Source organism: Argentina anserina, chromosome 7, assembly GCF_933775445.1.
Source record: "Argentina anserina chromosome 7, drPotAnse1.1, whole genome shotgun sequence".
NCBI lineage: Eukaryota > Viridiplantae > Streptophyta > Magnoliopsida > Rosales > Rosaceae > Argentina > Argentina anserina.
In genome coordinates this window covers 10,286,204-10,303,136 of record NC_065878.1, presented here as the reverse complement: position 1 = coordinate 10,303,136, position 16,933 = coordinate 10,286,204, and the positions used below count along the sequence as shown (strand labels likewise).

General features: G+C 39.7%; 3 protein-coding genes and 1 long non-coding RNA gene across 6 annotated transcripts; 1 reads left to right on the top strand and 3 right to left on the bottom strand.

Annotated features, from left to right (window-relative positions):
- Positions 1–929: 929 nt before the first annotated feature.
- On the bottom strand, positions 930–2,962 carry LOC126803175 (trihelix transcription factor ASIL2-like). The gene has a single exon (XM_050530943.1). The coding sequence runs from the start codon at positions 2,473–2,475 to the stop codon at positions 1,387–1,389; it is 1,089 nt and encodes a 362-aa protein (XP_050386900.1). The 5' UTR covers positions 2,476–2,962; the 3' UTR covers positions 930–1,386.
- Positions 2,963–3,129: 167 nt separating this feature from the next.
- On the top strand, positions 3,130–6,798 carry LOC126803181 (uncharacterized). 2 transcript variants are annotated; one of them, XR_007673066.1, is made up of 3 exons: positions 3,130–3,175; positions 3,277–3,431; positions 6,570–6,798. It is a non-coding gene; the product is annotated as an uncharacterized LOC126803181 (long non-coding RNA). The 2 variants fall into 2 exon arrangements; XR_007673067.1 differs by having other exon boundaries at positions 3,271–3,431.
- Positions 3,183–9,543, bottom strand: LOC126803176 (uncharacterized). The gene is made up of 6 exons (XM_050530944.1): positions 9,154–9,543; positions 8,642–8,740; positions 7,730–7,774; positions 6,900–7,037; positions 6,550–6,706; positions 3,183–3,417 (listed from the first exon to the last, which is right to left on the bottom strand). The coding sequence occupies exons 1-6, from the start codon at positions 9,541–9,543 to the stop codon at positions 3,236–3,238; spliced, it is 1,011 nt and encodes a 336-aa protein (XP_050386901.1). The 3' UTR covers positions 3,183–3,235.
- A 1,451-nt stretch (positions 9,544–10,994) lies between these two features.
- On the bottom strand, positions 10,995–16,080 carry LOC126803169 (uncharacterized). 2 transcript variants are annotated; one of them, XM_050530932.1, is made up of 12 exons: positions 15,618–16,080; positions 14,443–15,017; positions 14,263–14,352; positions 13,935–14,174; positions 13,268–13,489; positions 12,864–13,158; positions 12,415–12,746; positions 12,221–12,330; positions 12,046–12,140; positions 11,868–11,944; positions 11,683–11,776; positions 10,995–11,465 (listed from the first exon to the last, which is right to left on the bottom strand). In XM_050530932.1, the coding sequence occupies exons 1-11, from the start codon at positions 15,874–15,876 to the stop codon at positions 11,684–11,686; spliced, it is 2,388 nt and encodes a 795-aa protein (XP_050386889.1). In that variant the 5' UTR covers positions 15,877–16,080; the 3' UTR covers positions 10,995–11,465; position 11,683. The 2 variants fall into 2 exon arrangements, with proteins under 2 accessions (XP_050386889.1, XP_050386890.1); XM_050530933.1 differs by lacking the exons at positions 13,935–14,174; positions 14,263–14,352; positions 14,443–15,017 and having other exon boundaries at positions 15,618–15,865.
- Between the last annotated feature and the right edge of the window lie 853 nt (positions 16,081–16,933).

The window sequence follows — 16,933 nt, the reverse complement described above, 5'->3', positions numbered from 1 at the left end:
CGTATGCACTGCAGGGTTGATTGTTAGGTAAAAGGGTGAAAGATCGTTCAAAATGACACCGCTAAAATGAACTAACCAACAGATAGAGAGAAAATGAAAGCATTTGGTTTCATGTTAGCCATTCCTAGGTAAATTAACAACTCATACTGTTCGTACGAACCCATTACTAGATCTAGAATACAACTGTTCCAGGCAAAAGGTTCTTTGTTACCATTTAAAATCAGGCACGCTTAGTCATGCCAGAAGGACCTGGCAAGAAATCATGATTCAACCAATATGCCCATGCCCAGTTAAGTGGTTAAGTGCAGGTAAACTGTGGGATGGGGAATTAGCAGGATGCCTGGTTCGTCTTTCCCCAGTTTAACTTCCACTTACAACCCAGGTAGCACCAGAAATATAATCATACACCATACAGAGCAGGCAGCAAAACTTTACAAGCAGAAAATTGTACATGGTCCTATGGTGAAATCCTGTCAACTCTACACTAAATGATAGCATTCTTAAAATCAACTGCAATTTTGTCGATAATCAACATAAGATAAGTAACCATGGAACCAGAATACGTTTTCATGACATATCTAGTGAAAATCATTTTCCAAATCAATAGTCAGTATATTACCTAAGGTCCTAAATGATATGTGCATAAGTGTGTCTGTGAACATTAATATAATCACTTAATTGATCAGATTCTCCTAAACCATGAGCCAAATTCCCAAGGAATGTATAATTTGATTCTCATCTAACATTTTCAATTCATGGCAAAGGCCTTCTTAAAAGGGCAAACCTATAATGCCCTATATCTTACAACATATCATATCAAAAAATAAAAAAGTCGGAGGGCTTCCCTTTGAACTTCATGTGGTGAATACCAAATCGAGAATCAAAGCATAAAACTCAACCAAGATGCCCAATAAAACAACAGAATAATCCTCAACTTCCATAAACCAATAATTCTAATGCAAAAGATAAAGAATCAAGTTGGCACAAGGAACTTCAAGATCAAACAGCTAAAGTTACTATGCATTAAACTAAGATAGCAACAGAATAACTATTCTACAAACTTTCCAGTACTACATGATACTACAGAGATTAAGCTACAATCATCCAAAATTAAAGTGACCAAATTCCACATTCTCCTATCACTTAAACAAGTGGTGTGAAAGCGAGTTAAACACAAAGTTACAAAGTAGCAAACTCACACATCTCTTGATCATTAAGACCGACCTGCATCTGCTGCCATGAACAGGAGGAAGTTCACTCAACCTTGAGACTCCACCACAAGACCTCTCCCAAAACTCTTGAAACTCTGCGAACACAACAAAACCCCATCCGGGCACAACCCTGTCATCGAATCTCCACCCCAACCCACCATCAATCCATCATCATTTAAGCCTCAGGCGATGGCATTCTCTTCCCCTTCTTCCTCTTCTCCGAAACAGCTTTCGCAAACGCCTCCACAATCCTCTGCTGCGACTCCAAAATCATCTCGGTCCTCTTCATCTCCATCTCCATCCGCATAGTCTCAATCTCCCTTGCCATCTCCATCTTCATCTGCTCCATCCTCACAAACCCGTCTCCCAATACCCTAATCGCCGACACCATCTCCGCCACAGGGTCCCTCTCCCTCTTCCCCAACCCCGCCCCACCGCCTCTCCCCCCTACATTATTATTATTACACTCCCTCATTAACTTAGCAGTGGCATAACTCGGCCCCGGGTGCGAATTCATGCCGAATTTCGCATCCATCTTGGGATAGACCTTGTTCCCAGGCTGCGCTATACTAACTCCACTCGGAATCCGAATCCGAAAGCCACCACTGCCGCCACCAACACTGCTCCCGCCACTCTGTCCGACTCCGACTCCGACCCCGACTCCGACTCCATTCCTATACATCTTACTCATGCTCTTCATATTGGAGCCATATCTGAGCTCCTCATAGAGCTCCTGGTCCTGGTCCTCCTCCTCGTCGTTGTCCTCCTCGCCGTCGTCGCCGGCGCTGTCGGAGTTCTCGTTCTTCAAGGCGGCGGGGCCTTTCTCCATGGCGTCCATGCGCTTGAAGTGGACCCAGGAGGAGGTGAAGCGGGACAAGGGCATGGACTTGGCCCTCTGGATCTCGGTGCGGTAGCGCTTGCGGAGCTTCTCCATCTTGTGGCGGCACTGGACGGCGGTCTTGGCCGGGGAGGCGGCGGGGCAGCGGCGAGAGACTGCGTCGGCGACGTCCTGCCAGTGGGTGGCCTTGAGGTTGCCGCGGCGGAGGGAGTACCACTTGTCGCGGTAGGAGTCGATGAGCGCGACGGTCTCGTCGTGGGACCAGCACGGCGGGGGGAGGCGGCGGGAGGAGGCGGACGGCGGCGGGGCGGAGAGGAGGGAGGGAGGGGCGGGGAGGGCGAGGGGGACGGCGTGGGGAGGGCCGTCGGAGTGGAGAGGAGGAGTGAGAGAGCCGTCTTGTGGGGAGGAGGGAGGGGAGGAAGCCATGGCTGAGCAAAGAGTCGGAGGAGGAGGAGGAGAGATTGGGGATTTAGGGATTTGAGGTGTTTATTAGGGAGGAGAGAGGGTAGGCGCGTAGGGTAAGAGGGAGGGCGGCGCAGGATAAGGTGGAGGAGTGTGCGGCTGAATTAGAGATCTAAGGAGCGGTGGATGGGGCTAACCTGCGCCAGGTGGGGGAAGATAGGGAACGGGGAGGTCCACCACCATTGGGTGGAGGAGCGTGTGAGGCACCGCCCGGGGCTGGGGGGTGGTTAGGGTGGTGATTGGTGGGCATGGTTAAGTGGGCTTAGTTGGGTTTTGGGGGTATTTTGGGTAGAAAATAAAAGTAAAGTGGTGGAGAGAAGAGGGGGACAGGAGGTGGTGGCGGTACTAAATACAAAGAGGGAGTCTGAGTTTCACTTCGAGAAGATGAAAAGGAAAGGGAGCGGGAGTGGGTTTGAGATCACGTCGTCGGTGCACACGTGGTGGAACCTTCGTCTGGTACATTAATCAAGTACAGTAAAGATGTCAAAAACATGATTTTCTTACTTTTTACATTTTTGTTAATTGAAAAGTAAACAGTAAGAAAAATAGTTACTGCACAACTAATCTAAGACCAATGGTGACTATTTCATTTCTGCCAATTATGCGTTTTATGTACAAATTTGGTAGGCAACAACAAATCAGTCAAATCTACATGGTAAAAGAGGTGAAACTAGGGAAAAACTTGAACTTTGTGAGCTTATGTCTATGCTGGTAAGATTCAATGTCATGAGTTTGATTTGATTCTTTGGAAATTTAAAGGAACAGGTCTCTCCAAGACAGAGACATCAATGTTACTCCAGACCTCTTGCTTGGTTGGAAGCTCTGCTATCTTCTCTGCGATTTCCATGTCTTCAGGAAGAACAGAACCAAACACGGTGTAGGCTTTTTTCCACTCAAAATGGTTGGCTAGGCTGATTAAGGTTGGCAATAAAACCCACGGGTATGGGTACCCATGGGTAAAAATGTGTGTTGGGTATTTTATTTGGGTAATGGGTAATCTGAAAATACCCATGGGTGGGTAATGGGTATTTAAAAAATACTCATGGATGAAAATGGCGGGTAAGGGTAATACCCACGGGTAAAGGGTAATACCCATGGGTAAAATACATGCTCTCTCTTGATTATACAAAACCTAAATTAACTCTCATATTCGAATACCCATTTCGACACCTCTGAATTTCACCGCCGACGAGTACCCATTTCAGGGTTTGGATTGGCTATCTCACCTCTCAAGCTTCAAACTCGTACTCATATTTCTTAAGGTACGGACGTCGTTTAAATTTCCCTTGGGCATGTTTCCACCTTCGCTGGGTTAGCTGTAATTCAGCGTCACACCTCTATTTTGAAATATCTTATTTGGCTTGAATATTGGGTTCGATGATGGGTTATTTTGGGTTTTCGATTTGTTGCAGTGGTCATTCATCTCAGAGCTGCTGGTGATGCCCCTATACTGAAGCAAGCCAAATTCAAGGTATGATACAACTTAGTGTGCATTGATGCAGTAAGATAATATATAAAAATAGCTTATAGTTATAGATGCTTCTAAATCATGATTCATGTTTCTTATTGGACGTGTTAGTGATTATAGGAGCTAGATGAAGAACCAGTGTAGTTTGTGCAAAGTGTTGATGTTTGTGTAGTGTAGTTTGTTGCATGCCACATGTTTGATGAAATGCCTGAATGAAAATGTGTCTCGATTTTATGATGTTGTTTGTGGTTGTTGTGTTATCTTGTTGTGAATTGGAATTGGGAACTCTTGCAATGTTGTAATGCACACTGAACTGTATTAAAATGAAGCTCTTGATTGAAGCAACTCATTTTCTGAATATGATCAAAGTTAGTTGCAGCAACACCTAATCCATATTAGTTCTAACTAAGCTGAACTTAAGCATGTTACTGTGTCAAAGATGATTCCTCATAAACTTTTTCAACTTGTATAAACATGAACTTAAGCATCTTTGACACTGAAAAGGTTGTGTAGGTGGGAGATATAACCAACTTTTTCAACTTGTATAAAATTCTTTCAGCATGTTACTGTGTCAAAGATGATTCCTCATAAACTTGACATAGAATGTATAATAATTTCTGGGAAGTTCATGTTTGGTGTTGCCTCCTTCATTCTTTAACACTTGTTGCTAGATTCAGACACTCTCCTTTGTCAATGGAAAATTTAATCTTTGGAATTTTTGAGTATGAGCTTGACAAGGTCTGTGGACTAAAGTTTAGTTCTTCATTAGGTTAATCTCATTTAATTATTTTCTCTAATTAATAGCCTTGGAGGTTTCATCTCTGTTAGTTTTTCTCTAATTTAATCTTTGGAATTTTTGAGTATGAGCTTGACAAGGTCTGTGGACTAAAGCTTAAAAGACAGTTTTTAAGACTCGTGGATATAAGGATGTGCCAAGTGAAGATGAGTGGAATCTCGTGATGGAGATTGCTGATAAGTTGCAGATATTTTACAAAGCGACTGAGTTGTTATCCGGTACAAAGTATCCCACATCGAACTTGTTGTTCTCAAAAATTTGTCAAATTAAGTTGTCTATATCCAAGTGGCTCGAGTCTGATATTGATGAAGTGAAAGAAATGGCAAAGAAAATGGAGGAGAAATTAGAGAAGTATTGGGGTGTGATCGGGACAATTGTTGTTGCTACTATTCTAGATCCTCGGTATAAGTTGAAGTTAATTGAGTTCTATTTCAGGCAAATTTATCCTCATAGAGCTGCATTGGAGGTTGAGAGAGTTAAGAAGCTTGCTTTTGACTTGGCTAGGGAATATAGGCCAAGTACTGTGTCTCATGTAGCTGATAACTCGTCTTTGCTTGAAATTTCAAGGGCGAGCGATGATGATTTGAGGGATGCAGACATGGATGCCTACGATGCTTATGTTGCTGGCTCTAGTATGAACAACGACAAGTCTGACTTAGAGAGGTACTTGGATGAGCCTGTTTTACCAAGAATCAATGATAAGGATTTTGATATCTTATATTGGTGGAAAACGAATGGGATGAAGTATCTAACCTTATACAAGGTCGCTCGAGACATCTTAGCCATTCCTGTATCTACAGTTGCCTCAGAGTCAGCATTTAGTACTGGTGGACGGATTGTGAGCCCACATCGGAACAGACTTCACTCAAACACAATAGAGGCATTAATGTGTGGTCGGGATTGGTTACATAGTCAGTTACTAGATGTTTCTGGTACATTAGATGACGATATTGATGTTGATGAAGAATCTAGCCTTGGCAGTGATACTGATTCTACCCCACTTCAGAGGCAACCGGCTAATATTAGTAGAGCACACTCTTCCCCTCTATTTTAATAGTACGTAGTCAATTTAACTCTTGAATTGTAATCTCAATTAATGTTATATTAAAAAGTCATTTATTAAGAGTAATTTCAATTTTGCTGAATATTGTCTTAGTAATTTGTTCAAGTATGTAGTAATAATAATAATAATAATAATAATAATAATAATAATAATAATAATAATAATAATAATAATAAGGTACCCATATAAAAAAATGGGTAAATGAGTGAGTAGTATAATTACCTATTTAGAAATTAGTGGGTATTTATCCATACCTATCAAATTATCATGTGGGAATTTTTTTTTAAAAAAGTACCAGTTAAATGAAAAAAATATAAGCTACCCATTGAAATTGAAAATAATAATAATACTAATAATACTAATATTAAGGTACCCAATAGAAAATGGGTAAATGAGTTAGTATAATTACCTATTTAGAAATTAGTGGGTATTTATCCATACCTATTAAATTATCATGTGGGTAAAAAAAAAGGTCCCATTTATAAATGAAAAAAATATAAGCTACCCATTAAAATTGAAAATAATAATAATAATAAAATACCCACATAGAAAATGGGTAAATGGGTGAGTAGTATAATTACCCATTTAGGAATGGGTGGGTATTTACCCATACCCATCAAATTATCATGTGGGTATTACCCAATGGATATTACCCGCGATTAATTTTAGGTGGATAATTACCCGTGGGTATTACCCGAAAGACATAAATGCCATCCTTAAGGCTGATAAAGAAACTTGGACCGGAACCAACCCAGGCTACTGATCCCCTTCTGATGTTGTAGTTACCCTCTCTTTGTATCTCCTTGAATATTACACCGTGGGCTTCGAGTGTTCCTTGTATTAATCCAAAAGGGGGGCCAAACGGCACCTATATATATCTCACACCAGAAACATCTGAATGAGGAATAAATACTACATCAAAGCCATCTCATAGGCTAAACAATGGTGCTAATAAAAGCAGATATGGTTTTTACATGGTTTTTACATGGGTAGAAGAGGAAACGTATTTACTGGTATTCTAGAACAGGCACTAGTAGATAAGTTATCAAGTGTAAGCTTACATTTTGGACATGATGTCCTACAGAATCCCAAAAACTTCCACGGCTTTCTGCTCGATAAAACTGACAACCTCCACAATAATGCTCTCGCAACAGCTCAAGAATGTAGAAAACAGAATGTGGGGCACAATCAACAAACAGCTGAAATGGAAGACATGAAGAAACTATTATTTGCGCAGCCATATATATTAGTTTCATAGACGAATAGACATGGTATACAATAACAGCAAAAGATAGCATGTAGAAATAAACAGTTGTAGCTATACAACAATAAGTTTGAACTCAAATTAGAACAGTATATTAGAAGAAACTTTCAACTAGACAAATTTGTAGACAACATAATTATATGACAGCCGAATGAAGGGACTTGTTAAAACAGGCCTCATCAAACGAAACCATTCGGCTACTAATACATACTTTGAAGAATTATTCTCAAGATGATATAATACCAAAAAAAGAAAAAGAAAAAAAAGATCAACACCAAGAATATGGTTGAGGTGATACTATCCGGAAAAAAGTTCTTGAAAGCCACTGATACCTGTAATAATGAAAACTGATAATTGTCAAAATTGTAACCTTGATCGATTCCAGTTAATTATTTTTTGGTAAAAGAAAAATAATAGAAGATTGCTAGAGAAAAATGCAAAAGGGGGCACAAAGACTAAGTCAGCTGAACACAAAATCATCAAATACACCATGAGATTTTAATACAAAGTGAGCATCAACTGAATATAATAGATCAACTGAGGGTTTCGATATGACTGATATGAGAAAGATCTGATCTAATATATATATATACACACACACACACACACACACACACACACACATACCTGTATACGAAGAATTCCATATTCTGTCTTCAAGCCAATAACACCCTGTGGGAATAGGTAAACAAGCAGGCCTTTTTAACAGACAAGTAAAGATAGAGATGATGCCAGCTGAAAAAAAAAAAACAATAGTCTCAAACTCCACTACAGCGGCTCCTAAATATGCAACAAAGTAGTTATAAGTGCACAAGCATTGGATGTGTCAAATTAATATGATGAATCTTTCTGCTTCAGTGCTTTGTATCCCATAAGATCCCATGAACCTTTCCTTACCACTCGTTGGAAGTGTCATATATTTTACATATATATTCTCTTTCCTACCTCCTTTTCCCTTTCGGCAATCTCCTTTTTACCTCTCATAAAAACAACTGCCAGTGGCAAATGATTAGCTCCTTCGCAAATTATAGGAGTAAATAATTTCTATGCCTCAATCAAAACTCAATAGAGCCTTCTTTGGTCCAATCAATAGAGCCTTCTCATAAACTAACTATCAGTCAGATAAAGGGATCAAGGGGACTCTATTCTCATACTGAACTACTTTGGATTATATGCACACCACAGAATCACTGTACTTTCGTTAATCTTAATCATCTATGATATCATGCAGGGAACTGGACCACTGCAATTCTGTAGTATTAGATCTTCCCATATGACTTCTCTAGAAAACAAAAGAATTAAAGCAATACAGCTTAAGTTGTCTCTTTGAACTCGTCGACAGCAGAGAAAGGATATTGGAAATAAAAAAGAAACATGACTAGCTAGGAAACACAGGTGCATGCACATGAACTAAACAATTTCACAAAACGATCAAAATAATTTGGCAATATACAACCTTTTCGAGAGTGCTAGTGACTTGAATGCAGGCAGCGTAAACTTAAATCAAGGAAAGGATTAAAAGCCTGGAACATCAGTTACCTCTCCTTCTCCAAAGATATGTCCAGAAGTCCACATAACTAGATCCCCTGAGTCTCGCCGATCAGGATCTAAGGTATCCTTTTGCTTTTTCAACCAACACTACAAATACACAGAAGGCAAGCATCTCATGAGTTCATAACTAAAAGAACAGATTCTTTGGTGATTCTCAAGAAATTTAAATGCTATTTTAAACAAAAACCATCTTACATCAACTATGCCATTGCTCTATAAAAACACATACGGTTAACTCTAGTTCTCAATAGTCAATAGTCAATACACACAATCCCCCATTCGTTATTTTGTAGGCCACTTCCAATCTTTCAGCAGTATACGAACTTCCATCGAATATGACAGTACGTACACACTACACAGTTGAATTACAAACTTCCAACCATAACTAACGCACAGTTTCTTCAGAATCTACTGAATCCGACCAAACTACAGAAACAAAACGATACAAACACCAACAATGGAACAGTAATTGAAAGAAAAGAGGAAAGAAGAATCCATACCTCACCAAATTTATCTCCACAAGCCTCTCTATTCCCACAAAACACCCAAGAATCACACAAACAAACCCCATTTGGATCACCACACATATTCTTACAAGCCATGCAGCAATCTTTTGAAGAATTAACCTTAAACTCGGCCCCCCATTTCACAGCATCACCCCAAATCTCCAAATGTTCAATTCCCTTACAACATTCCCCTTCCTCTTTATCCCCCAAACCAACCTCACCGACATTCTCAACCAGCTCCGAAAATGAAACAAATGTCGCACTGTTGGGTTTCAACACCATAGAGATGAACAGATAGAGCATGCAGCAGGAGATTGCACCCATGAGGAGAAGAACCAGAACTGCAAAGCGCCCGAGATCGGACTCGCTCTGCCGGCGACCCATTTGAAATTACGGATTGGATTGAAAGACCCAGAAAGGACTTGGCTTAATTCTCTGGACTCATGTTGCTGGTCCAGTAATTAAAGCATGATTGAAAGCATGAACATAGAGGCGTCTTTGATGCGGGTGAAACTAGCCTACTAGTGACACGTTGATACTGCCAACTGCTACTATTTGCTTTCGTAATTTCATGCAATTTTTCTTCTTTTTCGAAAGCAAATTTTTAATAAAAATTAGTGTAAAGCCCCAAAGAACCTTCTTCATTATAACAATTCTAAACTCTAAATCACATACTAGTTCGTTTTTTTTTTTTTGAATGGATACCTCATACTAGTTCGTTTTAGTAGAACCATGTTAGGCAAAAAATATCATCATGCTCATGATAGAGATCAGTCATTCGATTTTACAGACAGATCATACATTCACGCAATCACGCCACATACTCAACGTTATGGATTAAACAGGTGCCAATCACTTGAGCTTAGAGATGAATTGGTCAATCTCAAAACCTTTCCGGTAGATCTAACCATCAATCCGCATTAAGCCATAAACGGATGCATTGAACATTTGAACACGGTCCTCCCAATATTCAAGTTATAAGAATTGAAATAACATTTCAGAATTGACCCTGGACGACCAAACAGAAAATGAACCATCCATGACATCTCTTATGCATAAACAATGAAAACGCGACCATGTTCAACCCTTTTCCTCCAATTTATTTACCAAGTATCGTACATTTGCCAAACGAAAAGGAAAAGAAACAGAACTGGAGCCACAGCCAGAGAACTGCAGCATATTTATACATATATATGAACACAACTGAAATTGTCCCCCCAAATGCAATATAGATGTGCCCATATTGGCATATATCCTAAACTTCAGCAAATTCAGTTGGCATCCAAATCCGTAGCCCAGTTGGTATATAGTAGTCATACCTAAACTATACACGGCAGGTGTTGAATGAAATCAGCGATTGTAACCGAGTCTCTAGAGCAACTAACAGTGATGAAGGATATAGCTCCTGCTATGTACTAAATCCAATCTCCCTAAGCAATAAATCCAGATATCTAAATCTGAGTCCAGAAGTTCCACCCCATACATTAGCGCACATTATGATCATTGGATACTTTATTTTCTCGTCTGTATTTTGTACCCAAATCAGTTATCGACTGTAATATGTTCTTAGGGGCTGGGAAGCAACTAAAGGTCGATGCTTTCAACTAAGAGAAATTTTTATGTCAGTTAATATCCATAAAGTAAAAGCATAACGTGATCTCTCTGGTAGTTGAAGTATGCTACTTGAACCAGTCTTCTACTTCTGCAGTACCAGATTATCAAAAACAATAGCCAATCCTTAACAACCAAATACAAAGTAAACTCGCATTTGCAACCAAAGGAGATTCCAGGTCAATCTTCCCTGACCCAATCTCATAAAATATGAGCCTGCTCAATACTCAATGGTTCCTCAGCTCACTGAAGCATTCATTGTCATGGAGCTGGAATGAATATGCAGGTCTAAAATGACCAAAATGACTTATTATTCAAATCCAAAACTTTTCCAAAGGATTCAGCATAAAAAAATATCCATAAAACCTTAGACCACAATAAGAAAACCCATGTTCTCTTATCAAATTCTGTACATAAATGACACCAAGTTTTCCATCAGGTGAGTCTGGTAGAGATGAAAAGGAAGCCACTGTCTGTTTCGTCTCTGAATAACTTCAGCTTCCTTGCAGCATCAAAACTTTGGCCTAACATAATTCTGATCTTAGGAACATCTACGAGAGCTTGACCTACTGTATACAATCAAAGTTTCACAGTGCTACAGACGCTTAAATAATTGTCTCTTCTAACTGCTAGATGACACAATCCAAAGCTTCAGACAGTCCCCCATCCTAGAGTGCCTCTTGGTCATTTCAGATCTGTTCCATGGACAAATTCACTTGTAACCAAATCACTCTGTTTTCACCAATGACCTCTTAACAGCAAATGAAGAGATGCCATGTCTTCGAAAAAACAAAAATCTCCAGGACGAAAATAGTAATGACTTGGGGCCCTTTGGCACATAACTTGCACTCGGCTACTTCAATAATACTTAAGAAAAGAACACCATAATACAAAGACAGTAAGAGAAATTACCTCAATAGTATGAGCCAGAACCACCGGAACCCATATAACTGCCTCCACCAACACCACGACTAGAGTACATTGATGAGTAAGAGCTACCACCAACCTACAATTCAGCATCAGAAAACGATGTATGAGATGAGGATCCAAATAGATATGTGAATTATGTAATTAACCAAAGGAGATTAAGAGCATACATCATTTCCACGAGACATATAATCACCACCATAGCTTGATGAGTACATTCCACCAACATCATTCCCACTGTAAGAACCTGAAAGCCATAGACCATCTAAATTCAGACATCAAAACGACAAAGCCCACACATATTAATTGTATATTAGACATTCAGACTACCATCAATCTCAAACTTACCTCCACCATAGCCCATGCTCTGACGGCTGCTATAAAGTCCATGTGAATCCTGACTTGTCCGGCTACTCCCATAACCTAAACTAGACCTCCCAACTCTGCAAACCACAAAAGGATGTTACCACATCGATACATGTCAAAATCAGAAGTTACATATGTTCAGATCGAGGAAGCAAACCTATCACTATAGCCATCCCCATATTGAGAAGAACCACTTCCATATTCATAGTCCAATCGAGCCCTTGATTGGCGAATGCCCGCATCAGCATATCGAGGTGGAACATCATCCTAAAAACAAAAAAAACACGGTAAACATATTGGCCTACTCAGATACATGAGCAAACAAGTTGCACTCTCTACAGTAACACTAACCATTGCTGAGTATGGACGCTTTGACCCAGAAATAGAGTCGTAATCACGAGCACGACTTTCACGATGGTAACTAGGAGGAGGAGGGGGAGGGTTCCTTTCAAACCGTTGTCCATAACTTTCATCAACATAAGCTCTCCTTGCTGTTGTACGAGATGTACTTCTTGGTGGGTCAACGTAGGCAGGACCACGTGTACTATACTCATCTCTATATGTCTGGCGCCTCTCTGGCACAGCCCTTGACCCATAATCAGTCACTGGTCTGCTCCTTGGAGGAGGAAGGTCATCACGTCTATTGTATTCCCTTCTGAAGCTACTCTTTGGGTAGGTTGGAACTGAAAGACGATACCAACATAATAATCCAATCAATAAACCACAACACAAACAGATAAAGACAATACACATGGAAAATGGAAAGTGCAGAAAAGAAAAGTTGCACATAAATTGCATACCAGGTGGCCTCCTGTCATAGGACCTAACTGGAGGAGGCAAAGGCCTGGCTCTAGCAGGATAAGACGAGACAACAGGGCGCCTATCCCTCAGTCCAACAGGCCTCTTCACACTGGCTGGTGGGATACGACTTCCAACTCTTAAATCACGCAAAGGTAGACTTTGTGAAGGTGTAGGGCGCCCCCACGAACCCCTAATAGCTCGTCCATCCCCCCGTGGTGACCGATAATCACTACGACCAACATGTTTGCCTTTCCCTCTCTGAAGGGGTCTTGACAATCTTGCCCTAAGCTTTGCCTGGAATTCAACCATAAATAGAACTTAAACATATCCACTTTGAACAGTTACAAGTACCTCATACACAATATCTAAATGTGAAAGGACGAGTCATAATAATCCAACACACCTTATTGTCCCCGTCACCTATCTCTGCATTGTTAATGCAGTTAGCACATGTCAATGCATTCTCATGAGTGTCAAATGTAATAAAACCAAAATCCTTCCTCTTAACAGAAGGCATGTTGCGAGCAAGTTCAATTTTTTCAATCTCCCCATAGTCCTTAAGAAGCTGCTGAACATAATCCTCATCCCAGGAAGCAGGTAAGCCATCCACAAATATAGTTTTAACCTGCAACGCAAAATACGAGATCAGCAACACATCATCAGCACCGCTCTGCAAAATATTAGTATTACCATTATACATAAAGAAACTCAGCGCTTCTCCCTATACATGATTCTCCATAAGTAGTAATATAGACGAGGGAAAAGGACTGAGATAAAAATCAAACAAAATGAAGTAATAATTTAAATCATAGTCCCCAAGATGTGTAATCTGATATGTTAAATCATGTGTTACATCTACAAACAAAATGTGTAAATGATATGACAAATCTAATAAACAGATACAGAATGAGCATATGTATTGATAACTGCAGATCAATTATTAACCAAATCAAATGTTAAGAGAGAGATGTTAAACTCTGTCCATTCACCCTACGGTAAGAAAAGACTGACTAGCTGAGTTCCCATTCAGGACTCCTTACATCCAAGAACAATGGAGAAATATCGATTACCTGGGCCATAATTTCATCACCAGGGTCAATGAAGGAATCTGCAAAAGAAACCTTTGCAGGCCTTTCAACTCCAAACACAATATCTCTTTTCTGAAGGCGCTTGAAGGCATCCATGGCGTCTGAGCGAGATGAGAATTCCAAAAAAGCAAAGCCCCGGTTCATTCCCTCATTATTAGTATCTTCAACTACTGTCAAATCCTCAACATTATCTACTCCATAATGTTTCAACTTTTCCTTCAACTGGAAATATAACCATCGAAAAATATCAGTACTTTGTAGCAACTCCAGAGAATGCCAGTATATTTTTTAAAACGTAGGCATTACTTACAGCATCCTTTGACCATGTTTTGCAGATGTTACCCAGAAAGAGGGTATCACTATCTTGACTTGGAGTAACACCACACTGTTTCCCATTAATCTGGAATTGAAATCATTTCAAGTAATTGAATCAATGTCTGAAAAAAAAAATCATTGACCACTCAAAAACTATGAAAGGATGAAAATTTACCACTGGATGTTTAAGCTCTCTAACAGCTCGTTTTGCTTGCCCAACAGTTGCAAAACGTAAGAATGCAAATCCCTTATTTTTTTTAGTCTGAGGGTTCATCATCAACCTAACCTCAGTAACCTCACCAACTACACCAAAAGCTTTCCTAAGATCAGCCTTATCTGCATCCTTGTCAAGGCCACCAACAAACACTTCGAATTCCTTGCGCTTCCGCCTCTCATTCACAACTTCATGGTGCTCCTCTTCCTCAGCATCAACCATCTGTGCATGCTCATGTTCATGCTCACGCTCACCCTCATGATCCCCACCACCATGCTCCTCATACTCTTCACCTTCAACTTCTTCATGTACATCTTCCAATTCCTCCTCAGCCATATCACCCTCTTCTTCGCCTAGATGTTCCTCAGGATCCTCTTCTCCTTCATCCTCGACCTCCTGGACATCCTCTTGTTCAATCTCCTTCTCATCATAATCAACCCCAACATACTCTTCAGGTTCATATTCAGGTTCATCCTCCAGCTCTAGCCGTTCATCTTTTTCATAATCATCTATAGAGTCCTTAGCCTTTTCTTGTTCTGCCATAAAATCAAGGTTGATGATTCCTCTACTGGAACTGACTCTCAATTTCTATGTTACATATATAACATCGAATATGCTACTTAATTAGAGACCATCCTTGCCTTTAGTCACTCAGTTTTATAATAACACAGTACTGCGCCATAGAACTGCCAGTCTAGGCTCCATAAAAAAAAAAACCAATGTACCAAACACAACACTTGAACTGCAAGAGCCAAATTTTCGGTCCTTAACTTCCCTCAAAAGAACCAATTTCTTATGTTCCTACCAATGACTGAGCTAGAAGCAAAGTTCAGTAATCCTCTTTTACCGTTTCCCGATAATCATCCTCTGTTTTCCTAACTATCTTATCCGTTTTCCTAAGTTCTGAAAATAACATATATAACTAATCCCTAAAGTTAAACACAACCTTTCACAACCTAAACACTCTCAGCAAGATTCCACACACAATTAACAGAAAAAATAAAACTAATCCAACGTTCCACAATCTCATAACGTAATGCAAAAGATTAAAAGTAATAATAACAATTGATTTAAAGACTTACAATAACGATAAAAAAATCATCAAATCAAGAGAAAACTAGATTAAAAAAACTTACTTTTGAAGCCGTTCTGATCCGAATTCGCATCGGCTCCACCAATTGGCTTCTCCTCTTCCTCAATCGGCTTCTCCTGAGTCTCTTCAACCTTGAGCTCATCTTTACCTCCGGCCACCGCCACCGGGACCTCCGCCTTCATCGACTCGTCAGCCGCATCGTTCTGCGCCTGGTTCTGAGCCTTGGGCGCCCCTCTGGTGCCCCTCGTCGTCCTCTTGGTTCCGGCCGACCCAGCTCCTCTCTTCACCATCCTCGGCGGCATTGTTTCCGATTCAAATTTCCCCCAGTTCTTGACTTGAACACCAAATTTGATCCGATCACAAACCCTAGCGAAGCGAATATCGCAGAGCAAACAATTGAAGCCCCAAATTGGATCGGATAATCGAATATTCTATTTATAGAGATACCTGGGAGGAAACCCTAAATCAGATAAAACCCTAAAAGAGAGACCAAGACGAAGGCTTTAATTAAAGAAATATATAAAGTGAGAGTCGGTTATCTACGCGAAGCTAAAGGAGGTTTTTTTAATAGAGGAAAGTTCACCAACCGTCCTTGAACTCATGAGGTAAGGATAGTTTGATCTCTGACCTTTAAAAAGGATCAAAGAGATCCCTGAACTCTTATTCTGATATCAATAAGGTATTTCTGTTAAAACTTTTGGAATATTCCGTTAAAATATTCTTTTTTCTATTAATTTTGTCATTTTGTTAAAATTTTGTCGGAGCATGGTGGACCTAATTCTTAAAATTTATTTTTCTAAGAAGTTTACTAATTTTTAAATCTACCCTCTATACTCAAAGGTAAACAGTTATTTTATCATCATAGCAATTATCATAACTTCTAGACTTAGGCTTTTAGCGTTTGCTAAACTGTCTTTAAAAAAACTGCAACAAGAAAAAGAAAAATATAAAAAACTAATAAGAAATAGAAAGAACCTTCTAAGAAATACCAAAAATTATTGGGATATTATCTACAAAATACAGCGTAGAATCTACGCATCCCAAGAAAATATCGAAGTTCTTCAAGAAATTTTTGAAGAAGATCATAAACCTCTTCACATTTTGAGCATCGGTTAGATTCGCCCTAGCTGGTATCAGATTTTGTTTCGCTTAGAAAGAAGTGAAGATCAGGCTTATGCCACAAAATTGGCTCATTTTATCCAATAAAAAAGAAGTCAGACCTAAAAATTACCAGTCTTTTTGTACTGAAAAAGCTACTGATAAGTGGCAAGTGTGCTTTCATTCAAAACATATTCAAGAAAACCAGTACTTCATAGAATACGTTTGTAGAATATTAAATATCCTATACGACGAACATAT